The following is a 21,710-nucleotide window of genomic DNA, read 5'->3' as shown; positions in this document are numbered from 1 at the left end:
TTCATTATTAGGTAGGCCAAGTAGTTAAATGATCATTCTAATTATATATTTGCAGTAAATGGAGGAGAATAAGTAATAAAAGTTTAACAATTGTGTTTTAGATCACCCCATATTTGAGATTACACATCGTTGTATCTTTACTTCTGTTATTCGTATTAATATATCTTCCGTAATATTTATAAGATCACACATATGTGTATTGACAAATTTAAGCTCATAACACAATACAATTATTATTATTTTTTTAAATCGTACCAAAACAAAGTTCAAGTGTTTCGTCGTTATTTGCAGGCGACATCAGTTTTAATCATAATTTAGGGTATAATTGCCGGTAATTCTGTGCCAAGTGGACGGTCTGTAATTGTAGAAGAGGGGTTACCAGTTACCAGCTATATAATATATGCTAAATAATGGTGAATAATTAAAAAAATTTCAAGCATGTTTTTTAATAATTGAGGAGTCCATTCAGAAACCAATAATCAATGTATGACGCCTTTGTTTTAAATGGAATTATTGTATGAACTGAGGAACCCCACCTAATTTAGTCATTATTGAATTATTGAAATTGAAGTCAAGATCTGCCGTCCATTTGTTCAAATTAAGGTTGATGGTGATTAAAGAAGTGGGGTCAATGTTGCTTTGGTCCTTAATCGAGGTGATTAGGGTATTAATCTTACTTCGTAATATTCGGAGGAGGGGAGACCGCGTGTTGGGGACATGTCCGTTTGGAGATCCATCCTTTCAAGGATTAGAAATGAATATTTGGGGAGTGGGGACTTATATAACCTAAAACAAATTCAATTAAACATTTAGATAAATTCTTCTTTCAACAAATTTTTTACGCCCACTCCATTTCATAATTTATATTGTATTTTAATTTTTAATTGAAAATACTTTTTTTGTTTGTTTGGATTTTGAGAAAATTATAAGAGTTTAGAGTTATGAGAATAGATATTATATAATAAAGAAAAAAAATTAAGATAAATTTAAAATTTTAGGATTCATATATAATTTTTAAAAAATATTTTTTGTGGGTAAAATATTATGAGAATATGTTTGATTTTAATATATGAATTTGTATTTTATCAGTTAAACTTAGGGTATTTTAGAAAATAATACTCAAAGGTGGTGTTAGAAAGATTTTGGGGGTGGTGTTAAGAGCTGTACTCATATTTGGGCCCACTTTAAATGAATCAAACTCTCACGCTAGTATACATCCTATTATCAAACCCCTTTATTAGTGAGTAATATTAAAAATTCATGATTACTATTAACACCCGCTCTAATTCCAAAACGCCCTAATAAAGGGGTTTGATAATATCATAGACAATCCTTGATAGTATGTCGTTCTCTTTATATATGTTCAATTTGATAGTCATTGTTGGTTTTTATTTTATTTTATTCTTTTTTTGGAATTATTGTATTGCAATATACTGATTTTTATGGTTAGAAATATGTTCAGACCCTTAATTACCTAAGTAGTTGTATTATAACGCAGTTAAAATACCAATTTACCTACCTTAGGATACCAACTGTCTCTTCTTGTGAAGTCACACTATAAAAGCTTCATTTCATGGCTGATTGAGGTAATTTTCCAAGGGTTTCCCCAAAGTGATTTGGGCTTGACCCATATTGTTGTTGTCGCATATGAGCCTATAGAAGAGCTCTACTCACAGTTAAAATGTTTTGGATTTGTTGTGGACAAATTTTAATAGACGGGCCAAAAAATTTTGTACAGAAGGTTTGTCGATTAATTCCGCACTTGTTTTGTCTAATTTACTGCTTAGAAAGTAATTTTTGTTTCATGTTAATCTCAACTACATATATTACGTCCTGAATTTTAAATTATCAAAACTTTCGGTTCCATCATCGCTACTTGGCCTCGTAGTGCATAAAGAAATAATATAAATGATGGTAACATTTACACTTCTCAAAATGTTTTAGCCGCAACTTTTCTTCTTCTAAACTACTAAATTTGTTATTATATATAACGAAAGAAGTCGTCTCGGAGTTCACTGCCTCGTTTTGTGTGTGTGTGTGTGTAATTTCAACAAAAAGGCACTTAAACACGTGATAATTGGTTAATTGATCTATCCTTAATCCAAAATCTAAACCAAAACCATCCACTTTTTCTAATTTCTCTTCTAAAATATTGCTATATCAATTTGTATTAATGGAATTGGTACATCTTCTTCTTCTTCTTTTACTACCTAACTCCCATTATTGGACTAAATTAAGCTTCTAGGATCCCAACTCTTATATTATATTTTAAGTTCATCATTTTGAGGTCATAAAATAAATTATCGGATAATTAAAGTGTTTTTCCTTTTATTATCTTCCAACTATTTTTTAGCAACATATCTAAAGATAATATTGTTATAATATTAATTATGATTATAAATTGTCGGTTTATTTGTAGTTGTCACGTCATGTTGTACATTGATATTTATTAATTTTTCATGAATGATAATTTCACCCTCTATCACAAAGTAATGTTAATAATTGACTGATATAATAATTATAGATAACTTGCCCATTAATCGTTACTCAAAATGTGAGATTATATACCCCAAAGTAAAGGACTCAAACGAAAAGACTAATTTGTTAAATGAAGTAGTGACTCATTTTTTCTATGAGCGGAAATACCTTCCTACGAATACTTCATAATTAAGTGCTATCTTCTTTTTGAAAAGGTAACAAAAAGACTATGCTAAATATCAATTGTAGTTTCTCCTCTTTGACAAGATGATAAGTATAAAATTTCTTCATTTAGGTACAGTTACTCCATTGATCTTGGTGAATAGCTAACTTGATTCTCCTTTTTCATTTGTAACTTTTTTAATTGAATGACTTCGCAATTTTGTACTTTGATTTGATCGTGCAATGATTATTGAAGAAATTTGGTCTTTTACATATACATGTAAACTTGGAATATCTAAGCGAAAGTATTTCTTTATACATCATATGTTGGAATTTTATTGGTATTTCAAAGTACTAATGTCCTATATTGAAAGGAAGCGAGAGCATTTTTCTTTGTGTTTAATCTAAAATTAGTCATATGTTTGATTTAATTACAAATGAAAATTGAATAAGTCAAATCTAAATGTGATTTAGATTATTCTGAGTTAAAATTAGATTATGAGACAACTAAATAATTAATTTAAATTGAATTAAGAAAAGGTCTATAGAAGATTTCTCTATATAAGAGAGATAAGAGACATACAAAATCTTTAAGGATACCTACTAAGACAATAGAAAAATAAAAACCCAATTGTTCTAATTATCGCTCTCTATTTTTTTCTCATGTTTCTTCATCATTTTTTTCTTTTTTCTGTTCAAAATATCATGTTTGAAGTGCACCTTCACAGTAGTCGTCATTGAATCTTAGAGATCAAACCACCTTATTGTCAAATAATGACATAATTATTGAAAAAAAGAGGATATTGTTCTAGTGAATCTACAAGCTTATAATTCTTTGTATTGTTATGCATAAAAAGGTGAGTCATCAAACAACCGTGTTAGTGTTTCTTACGGCTAAAATCTTCTTTTGGGGCACAAAATTGGTCTTAATTAAGGAAAATGTTTTGTGCACATCCTGGTAAATTTGGCTTTACTGGATAATGTCTCTGTTTCGGCTGGTAATATAGTTGAAAAAAATAATATTGGCTTATACTTCCATCCGTAAACCATGTGATCAGATTTGAAATGTCAAAAAGCCAATTCGGATTCCACTTTCCAAATTGAAATTGGCATATAGAATTGTTTTCTTGTTTGATTGATTGACAAAAATGGGAATTCGAATTTTGGATAAAGACATTCAATTTTGTTCAAAGTTCGAGCAGTCTTTGATTATATTTAATATACACGTCTCGTAAACTATGCAATAATTCAATAATTTACATTTTGAATAACATAACATGAAAGATTTTCCTTCAAACATTTGCAATATTTTCAAAATGCAAACCAGCAACTCTGTAAATAATTAGATAAACTTTTAATATAGAATTGCATAATCAATAAATTGGAATAAATTATTTCTACTTTATTTATAAATAGTAAATGTATATATATCATTCTTATTTTGTGCTAAGATGACATAATAAATTCTCATGATCTACGGTAATGTGCCGATGTGGTTGACATATATAATTAAGATCAATGATATTTAGACAGAAATATCTGACCAAATACTGACAAAAATAGCTCATGCACGATTACGTGTAAATTAGAAAAATAATGGTTAACAAAAAAAGAAGAAGAAGATATTTTACAGTTGTTTTTATCTACCTTTGGTCAGCCTTTAGTCTATCATTTTTCTATAATTAATAAAGCAAACTTGAAGTACCTTCATGGCTTGTTTATTTGCAAATCTAAATTACATACATCTATGTTGAAGAAAATAAACAAACCAATTCTTTATCTTCTTTTTTTCCCTCTAAAAGGATTAGGTTAAGCTATATTTTTATGATAAAATGGAATAAATTGCTCTATAAAGAGCCTATTCATGAAGAGGAATATTAAATACAAGATAATTATGTTGAAGAAATTAGGGTTAGGTTTGCAAATGTGGGTGGAGTTGAGGTGTAAAGAGCGCTCTATCACCTGAAGAAAGTGGAATCGTGATGGCTACAAGACAAGGACATATACCAACATTTTTTTTTTCTTCTTTAGAGTTAAATGAACTTTACTAAAGCTACATAAAATTTTTATCCCAGCAAAATATTCAAGCTATTTAGATATGACATTTTCTAAAAAGAATAGTTGGTTCGATAAAATTTTTAAAGATAATACTGATTAATACACAAGGGGTTTAGAATTTAAATTCATGCTCAAACTTAGAAAACGACGGAGGAGTTAAACAAAATTAAATAAAATAAAGACAGTTGTATAATTTTGTTTCAAGATTTTCAAAGAAAAAAAATTATGCTTTACTATTTTGATTTTAACAAAAGAATATTATTCATGTAGCCCATTTTCAATGCATTCCAAGATATGGACTCAAATCATGTCTTGATAATTGATAGACTAGTGAAGTTTTTCATAAAGACTTCATGCTAATATATTCAATTAAATCTGACAACGAATAACATTCCTTAAATTCCTTGGAGAATATGAAATCACTTATTTTGAGAGAAGTTAGTTGTTGTCTAACTGCCAATAAGCTCGTAGTTCATTGGCATAATCCATTGATTCAAGGTTTGAGTATTTAAAATTGTTTTTTATACTTCGGGATAGAATGAATATCTTTCCATTATTATGTGAAGGTAGAAATTTGGGTTGTGCCATAATAAAATTACTAAGAAAAGTCCTGATGGATTTTTCATTAAATATCAATAGAATTCAATAAATATCCTTCCAGTGTTATGCGAGGATAGAAATTCAAACTGTTCCATAATAAAATTATATCCCTTCAGCATTATGTGAAATGTAGAAATTCGAACTGTGCCATAGTAGATTACTAAAGATAATCACAATAAATTTTTAAATAAATATCAGTAGAATTTTGATTGTAATATATGAGTAAAAAAAAGGAACTATTGTCTAACTTAATGCGAATTAGATCGTAAGAACACTTCTAATGCTATGTTTTCCCCCAAAACTTGAAAAAGTGGAGAAATCGCCAAAAGAAGACAAAACGAGATAAGGAAGTCGCAAGATAGACTTTAAGGAAAGTTGTATGCAAACACAAAAGTTAAAATTTTAAAAGAAGAAGAAGCAATGTTAAGAAATGGGGGCTAAAAGTCGAGCTGGTTGTTGAAAAACAATAAATTTCGTTCATGAAGGTGTTAATTATTTTGACACTCAGCCAAAAGTGGAGTGACTTTGCACAGAAGAAACGTTGAAATTTTGAACAATATGTACAATGTTCTTATCGACTAAAAGGGTCATATGTGCTCATTTTAACTGCGGCATCAGGCAACCTTGCAGAAGATCGTGAATATACGTTTGAAAATTAACAGAAATAGAGGATAGTGTGCTTTCATTTATACAGTGGACTCTTAATCAGTATCCCAACTAAATAACCATAATTAAAAATTTTAATAAATTTTATTATTTCCTAACTTTGTAAGTTTATCATTACTCTTGTAAAAAGTAAACGAAATAAGATAATCAATCAATTTTTTTTTTCAATTGTACTCAAATCATAGAGCATAGAAATGAAAAAAAAAATTATGCAATAAATGTATTTATATTCAAGTTGAACAAACCTGATTGGGTTTATAAAAAAAATAAAAAAGGAAAAGAGGTTCTTCACAGGAAGAGTAGCGAATGTAACAGAACACGTTGACCAAGATTATGAGATAAATTAAGTTTTGATTATGTTTAATATTTTTGAGGATTTCTAATGATATAAGAGTTTTCGAGATTCCCTAACATGGCATCAGATCCTTATGGTATATACAGAGGAAAAAAAAAAGAAATCTCCCAAGACATCTAAAAAAACCCTAGAAATTTAATAGTCAACTTAAGTTATGGAGCGAGCATCGTTACTAAAAGGTCACAGCTTGTAGATCATATCTCTTGGTATTAATCAATATTAAAACCCATAATTTCATGATCAAATCACCATTATATTGATTTATAAATCAAATGGCAATGCCTTTCTCCAAAACAATTGGACTTTGTTTTAAAAAAAAAGTCGTAAGTCACCCAGGAACATACACATCTAATGACATTTTCTTAGCAGCATGCATGTGAATAATCCATTTGGTTAAGCCCTGATTTTCTTCACATTAAATGCAACCTATACATAAATGAAAGAAAATAAAAATGTCCAAGCCAGTACTCATTGTCGTGTGAAACTCATCCCATCACAATGAAATAACGTCGATTATTATATCATCTGTCATCTGTGATATATATATATATATTCAAAATAATTAATGATCTTAGATAATCTCTCAAGGCATATAAAAATTTTGGTCCATGTCACATTGAGTTGTATGAATAAAATTAGAATGTCCCATGTGCTTGGTTGATCCATCGAAAACGTAAAACAAAAAATATAAATTATTGCACTGAAGGCAAATCGATATGGGAAATGTGCTACATCCCAAAAATGTACCTCTAAACAAATGGTATATTTTGACTACATTTATTAGGTCTTAATAAAAAAAGAATTACTACAAAATCGGTTAATATATTTTGCATAAATTTTTTAAAAAAATTGGCTTTCTTGGAAAGTTCTCATTGCAATGAATGACCAAAGATTATATACAGCATATCTGACTGCTTTTGAGTTCTTGTTCAGTTTATAAAGCAGAATGATTAAACAATTTTTTTCATTAAAATATTATTTATTTCGTTGCACTTTTCTCTGGCTTATACTTGATACAATGAACGTAGTTTCAAACAACTAAGATGGCATCGAAGGACAAGATTTGAAGAGGGTGACAAATTCGCTGAATTTTGGTGCTTAGATCTGTATATGATCTCATACCTTCAATTATATATATATATACAAACATGAAAATTTTCTTAAGTGAATTCTAATTACATAGAATAAAAAGTGGTGGCTAAAAGATTATGTTGTAAATATCATGATTCGTACAGATGTCATGTGCCGATTTTTCTAGATTTTTTTTCTGGTTCATATAGGAATATCGATATTCTCCTGATTTGATTGCTTGGATATGGATGATCGTGATCATATATATAAAGCGTTGGAGAAGGGGAAAAGAAGAGAAGAAAGAGCATAAATTGTAGTGACACATTAATTTTATGGTATAGCTAAAACGTATTGAAGTTCATAATTATGGAAGAATCTTACTTTCTATTTATTAAATTTTTGTTACAGAAGAAAAATGGTGGAGAGATTGTAACCAGTCGTTCATTAACGATAGTGTAAGCGAGAAATTCATGATAAGATGTAAAAATATGCTCATTGGAAAGGCAATTTTTTAGATTGGGACTAGGATATGCAAAATACTACAAAGATGTATGGTTCCCAAGGTAATAGACAAGATCCAGAGGTTATTAATATGGTTGATTGGAATTTAAAGAAATGTAGTGAAATATTTTTCTAAATTATTTATTAAATTCTCTAGTTATTAAATATTTCCAAAGTAATAGACAAGAGATTTTACATATATATATATATATATATTGAGAGAGAGAATCGTCTTTTTATACACAAATTTTGACACAAGATCTTACTCGTTAAATCACAATAATTTTAATGGCTAAGATTAGTGCTGATAAGGATTATTTTGTAAAGAAATAAAGTCAACCATGGACACAACAACTATTATTAATACACCGATTATCTCTCCTATTTACTCTAGTGTTACCACTACAAAAAGTTTATCTTGTAAACGCAGAAACCCAATATACTGTTCTGTTCTCATTGAAATAGAGTAAGCCATGATGGGATTTTCTTAGAATTGCTTTGTAGGTGATACGATAGACTTGTATGCTAATGATCATTGAAGTCTGAGGCATTTGATAAAACTATATATATTTCGGCAGGCCCCTGCTTGAAACATATTAGCCTTTGTTATGAATTCTGAAACCAAGTCTGGCCAAGTGCAATATTAAACATGAACACTAGGAAACAATATTGAGAACAAAAATTACTTTTTCGACGATTATAACAATATTTGATGAAGAAGCTTTCGACAAGATAGTTAAAGGATAGTTGCAGAAATACGAAACTAAGGTCCTGATCCTTTGGGTGAAAAATAGATAAAAAGTATAATCTTTTGTATCATGTTATTATTCAATTTTCTCAACTGTAAAAAACAATTCAGCATATATTTTTATTCTTATCATGCACGTTAAGAACAGAGAAGGAAACAACACCGCAGGAAGAAAGGGGAGTGAATATATATATAAAGATTCGCTAAGAGTAAATAGAAGAGAAAATATGAGTGATAATAATAGTCGTGGAATCCATTATTAATTGACTTTATTTATTTAGAAACAGATAAAAAATAATTTTAGCCATCAAAATTATTGTGATTAATGGATAAGATCTTGTGTTAAAATTTGTGTTTGTGTATAAAAAGAGGGGCTCCCGATCCTACCCCATGTATATGGTGGCAGATTAACAGCCCCCTAAAAATACTCACAATTTTACACTCATTAATATATAATGGATTTGAGTTAAATCAATGGAAGAAATTTATTAAAATTAATATTCAATTTTTAATATTTTCCCTCTCTGTGTGGACGCCACCCAAATCTTTCTCCGTTTTATACTTCCTCTCTCCTTGTGCACGTGTTCTCTCTCTCTCTCTCTCTCTCTCTGGCGTATATTTACACTCATTAATCTCCTTTTTTTTTCTCTCAGCTAAACATTTCTTTATTCTCTCCAATTTCATCTCATGACTCTTTGTTTCGTCTATTTCCTTTTCTTTTACTGAAATCTTTGTTACATCTATTAATTATCTCAATGATTTTTTTTTTAATTTTAAAGAATAGTTCAAAACAAATTTAAACAGGAAAACAATTTTCTGTAAAATCCAAATTGTACAAGACTGCAATGCACTAACACACAAGTTCCAAATATAAATGCTAATATTGTCACAATTAATTACCTAATCCCTTCAGTATAATCACTCCCAGGAAGTAATGCCATGCAATTTAGCTTTTCCGTCGTCAGACCAAGGTCCTTTCCTATGTCCTGACCAATAATAATAATAATAATAATAATAATGTATAAGCATAAATATAAGCAACTAATTAGTAGATAGTAACATGCCATATAATATGAAATAAAGAGTTGTGAGATGAATTTGGAGAGAGTAAAGAAATTTTGGCTCAGGAAAAAAAAAAAAAAAAACAAACGAAACAAGAGAAGAGAAGAGACAGGGAGAGAAAGGAGACAGAAAATATAAGAGGGAGAAGATTTGTGTCCGGTCCACATGAAGAGAGAAAATATTAAAAATTAAATATTTAGTTTCAATAAATTCATTAGATATTAATAGTGTAAAATTGATAGTATTTTTAGAGAGCTGCTTATATATATATATATAAGTCTGCAGCAACTTTTATGGTACAATACAACCCAAAATAAGAATTACGTCTTATTGTTAATTTTTTTTAGTTTAATTTTATGGTTACCATCGATTCGGTAATTAAGTTTTTCGGTTCGATAAACCAAAGTAAAGAATTATCTCCTTTTATTAATTTTATATTTTATATTTTTTCGGTTCAAGTTCATTTGGTAACCTAAAGTAAAAATTAACCAATGAAAGACTGTGTCATTATCTCATCTGCATAAGGTGAAAGGTCAGTGTATATTTCCCCAAACAAGTTATCACAAAATAATAATAATAATAATAATAATAATCACTTCTCAAAATCAAAGCATATTTTAGGATTTGTTTTAAGAAGATAGCTCACTGAATTAATTACAAAAGACCTAAGTAACAACTAAAGAGAGGCATGCAGTATCTACGTTAATCACATTCTGTTAGAAACAAAGAATACAAAATTAATTCCTGAGTTGAAATTTCGAGTCTAATGTGCTCACATTTTTTTTTTCACAAATTAAAAGTGGTTACTGAAAAAAATAAATCTAAGTCCCAAATTATTTACTCTCTGTTTCTTATCCGATGGTTGAAACTCACGGTTGTTTGAATCGAATATCCAAAGCAACAGTCAAATGCATAGTAGCTAACGAACTCGCCGAAATCGAAGCTAAATTGTGTGCAAAATGAAATCTGAAAAGATTGGAAAATTTTAAAAATTATGACGGCTAAACACAAACTCGCGAGAGTGCAAATATAAAGCCTACTCCCGTACTTATCGATTAAAATAAATAAAAAGCCAGCCTACTGCTCTTGAATCAAATTCGCTTTATTCCCAGTGACATGTTTTGACAGGTGTACACGTGTCGCACGATTAGACCTATCCTCTGGAAAGGTTATTATTATTTTTTGTCGCTTGTGAAAATATTTGATTACTTGTATACTTGCCGCGTGGGATGTCATTAGAGGGCAATTTCGTCAATGCGTATGCGTTGGAAGCTAACCCTAGGGTGACTGGCCGACCAGATTGAGACCGACGAGCCTCCCTTTCTTTGTTACACCGGCGTACGCGATCACAGGAGCGTGGTCACCAATCGAAATAGGGCTAAAATTCAATTTAATTCTTTTCTTTTTGTTGGAATTTTGATTATTTCATTCCGGACAAAAAAAAAAATTAGTGTTTTTATTAGCAATGTAAAAGTTAATTAAAAATGCATGACAGTCTTAATTTAGAGATAACATCTATTTCTGCAAGTTGTATGTTAAGATAAAAAAATTAATGAACTATTACTAATATGATATATGAATTTATAAACATAATAATTTTAAAGTTTAGTCCACTAAATCGTCGTTCAAATTTCATGTGCGGTGTTGTTGCTCTTACTGGAACATGAACAACATTATCCACTAACTCAATTCATTTAGATTACATGTTGGACTGAACTATTTAATCTTTATACAACTATTATTATTTTGAACATTATTCAAACTCATTGTCTTCTAAATTTTCCGTTCAATCTTCTTTTGTGGTATCCCTGATTACAAATACACAACTTTTGTAATATATTTAAAAACATAATAAATTAAAACACTCATTTTATACAAACATATTTCAAGTGGGTCATCTAAGCATTATAAGTATCAATTATGAGAATAATATATTAACATAAAAAAATTATTTTTGTCAAATTCTCCACAGTGAGTTAAACTATTTAAGGAAAATGATAATACTCAATCCCTCAAAGTTTTTCCTAATGCATAAGTAGGCTGCCATAATTTAAATTGGTATGTTATACGTTCGTAAATAAATGAAAAATCACTATAAAAAAAAAAAAAAAAGTCTTAATTTTGAAACGGTTAAAGGGGAATGCGGAGGGTGCAAATGTCATTTTGTTTATGGTAATTATATGATTAAGAAAATATCTTTACGCGCTTCCAATGAAAAAGACCCCTATGAGCAAAACCAATACCTAAACCCCACATTATAAACTTGACATTCTCATACAAACAAACATAACACACCAAATTCCTTCTCTCCCTCTCTCTCTCTCTCTCTCTCTCTTCTTCCTCCTGTTCTCACCTATTTAGTATTTAAACATCCATCAGAAGAATGGTTTCCATTCTCTTGAAGAAACTCTTGACTCTTCAAATTTAAATTTCCATAGCGTAAAGACTTATTCTCAAGAAATTAAGATGCAGCCTTGCAGCAGCAGCGGAGAAATGCAAGGAATCAGCTCGCTCTTGAGCAACGGAAGCCACGAGCAGCAGTCGCAGATCCATCAAAGCGCGACGTTTGATCCAACTTCGCAAGACGACTTCTTAGAGCAAATGCTATCCTCTCTCCCATCGTGTTCTTGGACTGACTTGAAGTCTCCCTGGGGGGTTGTTGACCTTAACCCTAATAACAATAATAATAATATTAACAACAAGCAGCCCAGAGACTTATCCGACGAAACGGCGCCGTCCACTACTCAAGAGAATAATGTCCCTGCAGGGTTTCAGTTCGACGAGTCCATGATTTTAGCTTCCAAGATGAGACAGCATCAGATCAGCGGGAATACTGGGAGTGGGAATAATAATTCTGCTGCAGCAAAGTTTATGATGCAGCAGCAGCAACAAATCATGATGGCTGCTGCTAGAGGTGGCATCGGGTTGCCTTTATCACTTGGAAATGGTGGCGATAACGACATCGTTGATGTCTCATCATTCAAGTCCCAACAGGTTCTTTTTCTTTTCTTTTTTTTTTTTTTTCCCCCTTCTCTGCAGATATAATTTTTCAGTTCATTTTAATTATGATTAACTTATAAAGAATTTTTTTTTTTTAATTTGGGGTGGGTTTAAAAAAAATTACTAATATAGGGAGGAGATGGCTCAGTGCAAGCACTCTACAATGGCTTCACTGGATCTTTGCATGGCTCAACCCAGCCTCAACATTTTCATCATCTTCAGGTGAGTTTATTCAATTAACTCTGCCCAGTGAGCGTGATTTCAACTGTAAATCCTTAATATACGCATATATTACCAAGTAAGTTTTACCTAATTAATTTAATTTATATATATATATACATAGGGAGGATCGATGCCCGGGCAGACCTTTGGGGCACCAGGGCCGGTGATGAACCAGACGCAGGCTCAGGCAAGTGGGTCAACCGGCGGTGGTGGTGGTGGTGGAAACACACCCGCTCAGCAGCCTAAACAAAGGGTTAGGGCTAGGAGAGGTCAAGCTACTGACCCTCACAGCATAGCTGAGAGAGTAAGTAAGATGTATTAGTTTCCTTTTCGTTTTGTTTTGTTTTGTTTTTTTTTTTTCCGTCATTATTTAATTTGTTTTGGGGTTAATTGATTGTGATTAATGTGAACTTGGTTTCTTTGTTGCAGTTGCGCAGGGAGAGAATTGCAGAGAGAATGAAAGCTCTTCAAGAACTTGTACCTAATGCCAACAAGGTAAAGCACTAACCTTTTCCCTTATATATTTTAAAAAAAAGTTAATTACTAATTAACTGACTTATGAACTGCTTGAAGAAACAAAAATAAATAAATAAACAAACAAATAAAGCCATTAAAGATTATTTTTTACGAAATTATGATTCTGTAACCGCCGAATTGCCATAGATAAGTGCTAGTTTATTAATTAATTAATATTTTTCAACTTTACGAATGTCAATGTGTCAGAAGCTTGTATGAACTTTATTTTATCTTTAAATAAACGTTTAAAATTTAAAATTTGAAGTGTTGATCGATATGAATTGGTTAATAATAGTTTGATTTACTATGGAATGACAGACAGATAAGGCTTCGATGCTGGATGAGATCATTGACTATGTCAAATTCCTCCAGCTGCAAGTGAAGGTTCTCTTTTCTTTCTTTCTTTCTTTGTTGGACAGAATTTTTTTAAATCTTAGTTTAATTAATTGAGTACTGAATTGATTCCATGGTTGTCATTGTTTTCGAGATTTGATTTGTTTATTAATAATACACAGTTGTTTGTTAATGTTTATGTGTTATTTGTTTTAATCTATTCGTGAATTAATAATACGCAGTCGTTCGTTAATATTTATGTATTAAATTTTTATCTATTTAAAATTCTTTTGCCTCTTTTTTTTTTAATTTTTTTTTTTGGGTAACTCTTTTTGATGATACATACAGGTCCTGAGCATGAGTAGATTGGGCGGTGCTGCTGCTGTCGCACCCCTTGTTGCTGATATGTCCTCAGAGGTAAGTAATTAATGAACACACCCACATCTTAGTTTATTTGGTGCTCTAATTACACAAAAACTCAACATGGCTATCGATTCCATAGGTCGATTTTTAACCATGCATGATAATTTTAAGTCTTGAATCTTTGTGGTTTACAACACACACACACACACACAGAGACACAAAAGATTATACTTTTTTGGGGAAAGAAAGACTACAATAACATTGTTGGTATTATAATAACATGTAATTAAACATACTATTTGACTTACCACATGTTACACATTAAATGACAATGCAGGTCCATATTGTGATATATTCTTTACCACAACAAGAAACAAAAACAAAAGAATGAAAAACAATTATTTTTGTTTTTGTAAAACAGAACACGCTCTCCCCAAAAACCAACCACACCCACCCACTCACACACGCACACTCATGACTCGCTCGCCAAAAGAAACAAAAGCCTAATCAATCCGCAAACCCAATCACCACAAAACGACAATCTAAAAGCAGCACGCGTGCCCCCACCACCTTTACTACTTTCGCAGATTCCCGCCCTCTCTCTCTCTCTCTCTATCACCTTTATATGCAACAATGACTTTTTATTTTAATTTATTTTTATTTCTCTTTTTTGTTTTTTTCAATGAAAAGGGAGGAGGAGGTGGTGATTGTATCCAAGCAAACGGGCGGAACCCTAACGGAGCTCAGACGACGTCAGCTAACGACAGCTTAACTGTGACGGAACACCAAGTGGCTAAGCTGATGGAAGAAGATATGGGGTCAGCCATGCAGTACTTACAAGGCAAAGGGCTTTGTCTAATGCCCATCTCACTTGCAACTGCTATATCGACTGCCACGTGTCACTCTAGGAACCCCATCATCAGCACCAGCAACAACAACAATAACAACGGCAATCCCCACCACAATCCTTTGCTTCAGTCCAATGGTGAGGGCCCGACCTCACCTAGCATGTCAGTGCTGACTGTCCAGTCAGCAACTATGGGTAACGGTGGGGCTGATGGCTCCGTCAAAGATGCTGCTTCCGTTTCCAAGCCTTGATCAACGGCGTCGGCCGACTTTATGATGAGGCTCGTCCAAAGTCTACGAAAATAAGGCGTCACTAGATGTTGGGACCTTCACGACGTCGTATTTGTGTAGACTTTGTGACTGAATCTAACAAACAACAAAAAAGCAAGAAAGAAGCCAATCCCAAGAACAAAAACCTTATTTTATGTTATTATTATTATTTTAATTTGCGGGTTAGGTTTTGTTAATTTTACTATTATTAAAATTTTAATTTCTCAGATGGGATATCTCCCTCTTTTTCTTTTATTTAATATTCTCTGTCATGATTCTCTATTAAATAATTATTTTCTAAAGCCTTTAATAATTAGATTATAATTATGGATCAAATGGGTTGTTGTTTTTTTTTTCCCCCAATGAAAAGGAGGGACAGCTTTGATTTCTTTTGTTAAAGAATCATGTGGAGAGGATTAGAGTTTTAAGTCAACGGTGTGTCGTTTTTAACTTTTCATTTTTTAAAAATTAAGAGCTAAAGCTCTCTTTAGCTTTATCATAAAGGTTATTGTTTCTTGTTGTGAAGGGAAATTGCTAGTTTTTGATAATGGGAAAAAAAAAGGAAAAAAAAAAGTCCTCTAGAAGTTTTGTTAGTATAAAGCCAAGAAGAAAGTAGTCCAAAGAATTAAATTAAAAAAAAAATTAGAAATATATTTTTGTCCACATTTTCATTTTCTATTGATTGAACCTTGAGCATTGAATTTTTGTTTTCTTTGTGAGTGGTTACCAAACTTTGAATTTTACAACAGTATCTTATAAATTAATAAAAAGTTGAGAGATCAGTAATAGAAAAATTAAAATTTCGAGATTTTTTTTTTTTTTTTTTTTGTATCAAAGAAGAATTGAGGATAGAAATCTCTGTTGAAGCCGAATAAAATTTCATCAAAATTTTATACTTCCATTTGGTTGATTTAGATAAGTCAATTTGTCCTTTCACTTCAGTTGTGTTTTAAACACGCGTGGGGTCTTAAATTACGCCAAGCAATTGACCACTTGGCATGTGAAATGCAACTTTAGGTAGTTGGTAATCTAATCAAAGTCCTCTTCGTCTGGAACACTACTTTGACCGCACTCCAAGCCATAATGTCACATGCTTTAGAGAAGAAAAATATTAATCTACACCTTATATTATATGACTCAACAGCATAAATTATAGACACTTTAGTTAGGACTTAGAAGAGACATTTGTATTAGTATTCCAAGCGTGATACGTAGTGTTTTTTCACTGTCGGTCGCAAAAGAAAAATAATATAACAAATATTTTGCTCGAAAAGGCTCAATCAATGATTAATCATTTTTAATCAAGTACACTAATGTTGTTGTTTGGTAATATAACATGATGGACTACTATGATCTCATCTTTAATTCTTCATTAGGAGAGCTTTGACTACGAATATGAGAAGGCTGCTACCATATATAAGCGGGTGGCGACTAAGAACAAAGTGCACGAGCTAGCCCTATAATTTATTGCCGAGAAAAATAGAAATACAAAAATCACTAACAAAGTCAATGCCGATTCTTTGTTGAGGAGCGCTCGATGTGCTAACTTAAGGCATCCTAATCTGTGTACACAGTGTGTGAAAGAGGTGGAAAAACAGAGATACGCTGTATGAGAAAAGTGTGAAAGAGAAGTTGATCAAATGTCACTATAGAATCAAGCAGGTAAAATGTTTCTTTCAGGCCAATGTGCAACAATCTTTAAAAACATATGCGGAAAGTACAAGAGAATAAATTAAACAGCTGGAGGAATCAGGCAACACTCCATAATTGATTGTATAAAAAAGAGTAGGCATAAAGCAGATTTAAGGAAACTCTTGCAATCTGGAGTATCTTCTTGTGATGTTAACACACAGCACAACATGAGCACTAAGCCATTTTTTTAAAAAAAATCTTCGAAGAGGAAGATAAAAGAGGTGCAATGGAACTGAAATTTGACTAGATCGAACTTTAAAAAAAGCTAGCTTAGCTTAATCTTTACCAGATCTTGATGTCGCTGATATGAAATTATAATATATGTTCAAAATACTGGCATATTGAAGTGTTACGATCTTGATAAGACATGTAGTCCACTACTTGGTGTCAATGCAGAAGGCAGCAAATAATAAACACTCCGGATATATCAAATTCTGCTACCAACTTAAATTATTCCTGAACTCTAACAACACAGTGAAGAAATTTCATCATATAATAATAATGCAGGAAGGAAGAGGGTTGGGGGAGGGAGATGTTGAAAGAGTAATAAAATTTTATAACACTCGTTCTATTCATTGAACTTGCGCCACTATTTGCCAATAACAATTTCTCGGGTATTTGCCGTGTATCAGGTCTATCTCAAAGAATATACTTGCTCATTCTTCATGCCTGGTTACTTTGCCTGAATGAAGGCTTTTCCTAACTTCATATGTGATATATCTACTGCAATTATCCTCCATAAATCTAAGCCTAACGGTGATCTCACAGATTAACGCTTCACTAGCAAATTTTCATATGCCTACAGCATTGTCTACTCTTGTCTCTGCCAAGTTCAGTATAGATAATAGACAAGCTGCTGCTCTCCTCGATCATATTTTTTCAAGATGTATATTATCTTATGAAGGCTTTAGACATAAGAAATAATTCTGCATTTATGTTTCTTTATTACCATAACTTTTTCCCGAATGCATCATAGGCTTGTGACTCAGGAAAAGAGTTTGTTATCAGATCCGCCTTCCCATGGTGGCTAAGCACAAGCGAAGACTAGTCAGCCCAACTGATGCTCAACCATAAAACCTTATTGAGATTGAACATGATATATAAATACAATCCTATGAATGGCGTTTCATCCAAAAGACACTTCGATTCTCTGTTCATTATCTAATTGACAACATCATCCAATTCAAAACCATTTATTTCACACTACTGTGATCATCTCTTCAGGCAGTTACATTTATAAACAATGCCTTCATCATTCTCCAGGTGTAGAAGTATAGAAATCTAACATGAATGAACTAAAGATTTGGAAACAAGAACATTTCAGAGTGGCCACAAATCAATGGAAAAGAAATCAAGTCATAGATTGTACTTCTTCTCCTGGCTGAGCAACTAGCATTAGCTAGATACTTTTTTTGCCACAAAAGCAAATGCACAATTTCAATCTCAAGGAAGTTATTGTCCAGCAAAAAATGTGCAAACAACAAATAAAATCTAAATAATAAAAAATCTTTGAAGCAGATTTTTATTTGATAACCCAGACTCCTGCATCGAGTTGGACCCCAGGCCCTAAACTGGGGGTCAGTCGGGTGTCCCAACCTCATGAGACAACAAAGGGCGGATTTTTTTTTAAGCTTACCAAAAGTATTTAACATTAGACCTCGGTACAGCCAAGTACCAAATCTCAAGCCGTCAGCCAACCAAGCTGCCATAACTGATGTTTCTTAATAGGTGGCATAACACACTTCTATTATCCAATCATAATCTCATCTTTTAAGTGAAACATCTCAGAAAAATATTCTGACCTTGAGGAATTAGGATTGTTTTATTACACACATCAAGAGATATGGCATTAGTTATACTGAATGGTAAAACAAGTTCCATCCAAGGAGAAAACAAACCCAAGCAACAGAACAAATATGTTCATAATATATCAATATTAAAGTGCACAAATACTAATTTGAATATTCGCATAAAAATGGACCATGACATTTGATTGCTTTAACGAACTACCAAAGGATGCCCCTGAGCTTTTGCTTACCGCTCTCACACACCATTCTCCACTTATTTCTAGTGTGAAGAAAGTACGTATTCCCTGTGTTTTTCTTAAATCACTTTGGCGTTTAACTTCATTCTTCATTGCATACTCAAATATATATCTAATTAGGTAGAACACTTCTTTTCAGTTCAGCTGCAAATGCAAACAAAATCACATTACGAGAAATGATCAAACCCTAACTTTGCAGCAAGTATTAGGACAGTTTAGAACTCCTTGCTATAACTTGATCTCAGGTTCCAGCTTTTATATCCCTGCCACAATGGATTAGCTCAATCTAATAAGGGTACCATCCACCTCAGGCAGTTTGCACCATATAATTGATAAATAATCTTTGAAAATAAAGTTCTTTTTTTTTTTAATCCAATGCCTTCAGTGTGATTCAGAATAACAAAGCAAGCAATCTCAGTATGAAAACATGGCAAAAGTTGTTATGCGACATAAACCAAAATCACTTTTTTCCGCTAATTATCTTCCAAACAAGTATTTGCAAGAAACACAATTAGAATCATATAGCAGTTACTGTACAATCTCGCGTCAACCAGTTGATGTAAAAAGTCATTTAAGAAAATTTTGGACTACCCAGATTACCAAAAGCTAACCAGTTGACGTAAAAAGTCATTTAAGAAAATTTTAGACCACCCCGATAACCAAAAGCCAAGAGACCAAAGAAGAACAATCTAGCTAGAACCAGAAGAAGGCTTGAATGTGTAAGGCTGAGGAAGTGTCAACGGACCTCTCCTTGTCTCACCACCATCATCCAGCAGCCTCCGTACCCTCTTGTTCTTGCAGTACAATCTATCAAAATGCTTCACCTGTCCACATAAATTAACAACCAATAAACTAAATTAAATCACTACTCCGTCCCAACTAATTAGCAAATCAGAAGAAAAATACTGCTAATTTAATGAAGCTTATCTCATAAGATAGGGACAATATCAACCGCTTCATTGGCATGAAGGGATAATGCCCTACCTGATATTCAAAATCAAATACAAAAATCCAAACTTTATGAAATAACTCCCTTGGAATTCAACAATTCACATAACTCTCCTATAGATTTGTATAAATTTATAAAAATTGCAAAGCCTAAATGCAATTAACCCATAAGACTCATTACAGAATCAAGCATCAATTGGAATAATACTAATAAAGTAGGAACGAGTGGAAAAAGCCAAAAAAAAAAAAAAGAAGAAGAAAAGAAATACCCAAGAAGCGCGGCAATGATTGACAAACTGGGCTCTCAAAGCTTTGCATTCAGCTGGGTATAAGAGACCCACCGAAGCGATTTCAGTAGGTTTCTTGTTGGATTCTTTCTCTAAGCAATCGTAAAAAGCGTCGCGTGACTTGTAGCAGGCTTGTCTCGCTTTCAAGAGCACGTCTGTGTGAACCTCATCTGCGTTTCTTGAAGCATAAGCCTCTAGTGCCGCCATTGCTGCTGATGCCTCTTCCTAAAAGAACCGAATTTTGTTTTGAGGCTCGAGTCTTGAGCTTCCGCCTCTGGAGTTTCAGTGCGTTAGTTCGTTCAGGCAAGGTAAGAAGGTTTAACATTTTGGGCCACTATTTTGGGCTAGAGTAACATTTTGGGCCAGTTTTGTGCTGGACCCGTTTCTGGTTCCGCAAGTAGCAGAAACTCCATGGTGACAGTGGTCTAGAGTGAACACTACTGGGGAATTGTGACAGTGGAAGGCACTAATTATTATGGAGCTGCATGCCCTGCAATTAATAATGAAGACAGTGCAGTACTACCATATATCTCCATTGTCCATTGTATTAGTGCTTGAATGACTAATCCCATTATTATTCTCGAATCTCATTGTACTCTTTCTTCTATACTCTCTCCAATTTCCAAGGACCTTATCCATCCTCACAAGTAAAATACACACAAAAGCAAAAACAAAAGTAAAAGCACTCAAAACAAAAAGGTTATGCTAATGTTTGTAGTCCTTCCCTTCTTTTACTTTTGGAAGACAGGAGTTTAGAGACTCCAAAAATGTTGCTATAATCCTTTGGTGCCATATTGACTTGCAGATGCGCATTGCATTTTTATATTTTGTTGTTATTTCATTTAATTTTAATCTCAAGATTCGGATTGATCTACTAGCATTTCCACAATTTATTAGTCCACTCCAGCACAATTTAAAGCATTGTGTGTTTCTCGAATACAATCGATAAATCATGTTTGTACAACAAGGAATTGACCCCAGACCATTTTGTGCCATCTAAATTCTATTGCTATTTTGCATCATCCATAATGCCCAAAGTGGGTATTAGATTACTCATTAATGTCACTCTTTTCGTTGACTTATTTTATCACTGCATAGTATTAGCAGCTACATTTATTTCTAGTTTGTGCACATTATATGATAAGAGAATCAGCTAGAGATGGTACATACACATTAACATAAAGGAAGCGGCGGTTTATTCAAGGATTAGCAGACCTGTAATTTAAAAATCAGTCATCAATTATCCATTTCGTGGTGTGTTTACATCCTGGATTGGAAATTAAAATTTAGAATCAGAATTATTGACAGTATTTATTTCATAAAATAAGAACGGTATCAAGAATTAGAATCATGGGGCTCTCCCCAATTTGAAACTAGGGAATGACAGACTAATTCTCAAGGGGAGTTGGGATTCAGCTTTTGAATCCCGAGAATACCAAAACTTCTCCCATTGTAAATTTAAAATTTTGAAAATACTCTCATTCAATT

The 21,710-nt window shown here is 32.3% G+C and overlaps 2 protein-coding genes across 5 annotated transcripts; one reads left to right on the top strand and one right to left on the bottom strand.

The window, feature by feature from the left end:
• The first annotated feature begins 11,981 nt into the window (after positions 1 to 11,981).
• Positions 11,982 to 15,511, top strand: LOC102625435 (bHLH transcription factor RHL1). 2 transcript variants are annotated; one of them, XM_006473908.4, is made up of 7 exons: positions 11,982 to 12,695; positions 12,834 to 12,923; positions 13,045 to 13,227; positions 13,353 to 13,418; positions 13,758 to 13,823; positions 14,121 to 14,189; positions 14,826 to 15,511. In XM_006473908.4, the coding sequence occupies exons 1-7, from the start codon at positions 12,168 to 12,170 to the stop codon at positions 15,231 to 15,233; spliced, it is 1,410 nt and encodes a 469-aa protein (XP_006473971.2). In that variant the 5' UTR covers positions 11,982 to 12,167; the 3' UTR covers positions 15,234 to 15,511. The 2 variants fall into 2 exon arrangements, with proteins under 2 accessions (XP_006473971.2, XP_052289661.1); XM_052433701.1 differs by having other exon boundaries at positions 14,121 to 14,193; positions 14,833 to 15,511.
• Positions 15,512 to 18,844: 3,333 nt separating this feature from the next.
• LOC102625714 (cytochrome c oxidase assembly factor 6) lies at positions 18,845 to 20,526 on the bottom strand. Of its 3 annotated transcripts, none has more exons than XM_006473910.4 (3): positions 20,205 to 20,526; positions 19,733 to 19,811; positions 18,845 to 19,131 (listed from the first exon to the last, which is right to left on the bottom strand). In XM_006473910.4, the coding sequence occupies exons 1-3, from the start codon at positions 20,427 to 20,429 to the stop codon at positions 19,100 to 19,102; spliced, it is 336 nt and encodes a 111-aa protein (XP_006473973.2). In that variant the 5' UTR covers positions 20,430 to 20,526; the 3' UTR covers positions 18,845 to 19,099. The 3 variants fall into 3 exon arrangements, with proteins under 3 accessions (XP_006473973.2, XP_006473974.2, XP_006473972.2); XM_006473911.4 differs by having other exon boundaries at positions 18,845 to 19,250; positions 20,205 to 20,525; XM_006473909.4 differs by lacking the exon at positions 18,845 to 19,131 and having other exon boundaries at positions 19,438 to 19,811.
• Between the last annotated feature and the right edge of the window lie 1,184 nt (positions 20,527 to 21,710).

Source organism: Citrus sinensis, chromosome 9 (genome assembly GCF_022201045.2).
Source record: "Citrus sinensis cultivar Valencia sweet orange chromosome 9, DVS_A1.0, whole genome shotgun sequence".
Lineage (NCBI taxonomy): Eukaryota > Viridiplantae > Streptophyta > Magnoliopsida > Sapindales > Rutaceae > Citrus > Citrus sinensis.
Note: the sequence above shows the minus strand (reverse complement) of the source record. Positions and strands in the feature narration are given on the sequence as shown.